At 41.9% G+C, this 1304-nt stretch overlaps 1 protein-coding gene across 1 annotated transcript; it reads left to right on the top strand.

The window, feature by feature from the left end:
• Window positions 1-338: 338 nt before the first annotated feature.
• On the top strand, window positions 339-1050 carry LOC132188346 (zinc finger protein ZAT12-like). Its single transcript, XM_059602770.1, has one exon. The coding sequence runs from the start codon at window positions 396-398 to the stop codon at window positions 927-929; it is 534 nt and encodes a 177-aa protein (XP_059458753.1). The 5' UTR covers window positions 339-395; the 3' UTR covers window positions 930-1050.
• The last annotated feature ends 254 nt before the right edge of the window (window positions 1051-1304 follow it).

The following is a 1304-nucleotide window of genomic DNA, read 5'->3' as shown; positions in this document are numbered from 1 at the left end:
TAGAAGTTGAAGATTCCATGAATGACTCACTCTGGCTCGCCACTAGCGACTCGGTCTTCATCTATTGGCTCATGCCATCGGTCATGCTTACGTGGTCCCACGTCAGCAGCTACCTCCCCACTTCACCCCTATTGGCTATTTTTTTACTGCCCAAAATCCCCAACACTCTTCCTGCCTTATCGAACAAGTAACAGGGCTATTAGCGTCATCTAAAATGTCAACTTTATAAAATAAAAGTCGCACTACTCGGCAAACCAACTAACAAAGTAACCAACCCGAGCCTATAAATATCATAAACCCTGAGACTGCCTAAGTTTCATTCAGATTTTTCCCACTGCAGACAAAAACAACCTTTATTTTTGTCAAAAGTTTCCTTTTTAGAGTTCACACGTACCATGAAGAGAAGCATGACAGGAAGGGAGCTTGACAGCATGAGCACCATGGCGAACTGCTTGATGCTGCTCTCTCGGGGGGCAGAAATTGACGTTTTCTCCAGCTCTCCTAGCCGCGTCTTCGAGTGCAAGACTTGCAGCCGGCAATTCCCGTCGTTCCAAGCGCTCGGCGGTCACCGGGCGAGCCACAAGAAGCCGAGGCTGATGATGGGAGGAGACGGATCAAGTCTTGACTCTTCGCAGTCGTCGCATGGCTCCCCGACCAAACCCAAAACGCACGAGTGCTCCATCTGCGGCCTAGAGTTTGCGATCGGGCAGGCTCTGGGCGGTCACATGAGGAGGCACAGACAAAGCCAAGCTCCTTTGAGTCTTGAAGAAAGGCGGCAGGTTTCTTTAGATCCTTCTTCTTCTTCTCCTTCTCCTTCTTCACAAGTTCCGGTTGTAAAGAAAACGACTAGTCGGAGAGTCTTGTATCTGGATCTAAACCTGACGCCGTTCGAGAATGATTTGGGATTAGCACCACAAATATATGGTTGATTTTTTTTTTTTTTTCTTTTTTTTTGTAATGATCAATATTTATTAAGCTTTTATGCAGTCATCATGTTGTAGGTTACTGTAGTTCTCTGTCTTTTCTTTTTTCTTTTTTCTTTTTCTTTTCTTTTTTCAGAACCGATCGATATTTGTTGATTTATTGCATACTTATAATAAGAACATCGGGCACTTGTATTTAGATTTAACTCAAATTTTACATGCATCTCTTAAATATCCTATTAACTTGTTCATTTAATTAAGGAAAGAAAGAAAATTAATTAAGACTTCTATAATGCGTTAATGCAGATGATGAACATATATACATGATTTTGGGGTTTGGATCATATATATAATGGATATATAATTCTCTGCTAATTGTAG

This window comes from Corylus avellana, chromosome ca7 (genome assembly GCF_901000735.1).
Source record: "Corylus avellana chromosome ca7, CavTom2PMs-1.0".
Classification (NCBI taxonomy): Eukaryota; Viridiplantae; Streptophyta; class Magnoliopsida; order Fagales; family Betulaceae; genus Corylus; species Corylus avellana.
The sequence above is the reverse complement of the archived record's forward strand: the minus strand, read 5'-3'. Positions and strand labels throughout refer to the sequence as shown.

Bases quoted from the DNA above. Each gene is read 5' to 3' on its own strand.
- LOC132188346 (XM_059602770.1), top strand. From the start codon at position 396: ATGAAGAGAAGCATGACAGGAAGGGAGCTTGACAGCATGAGCACCATG.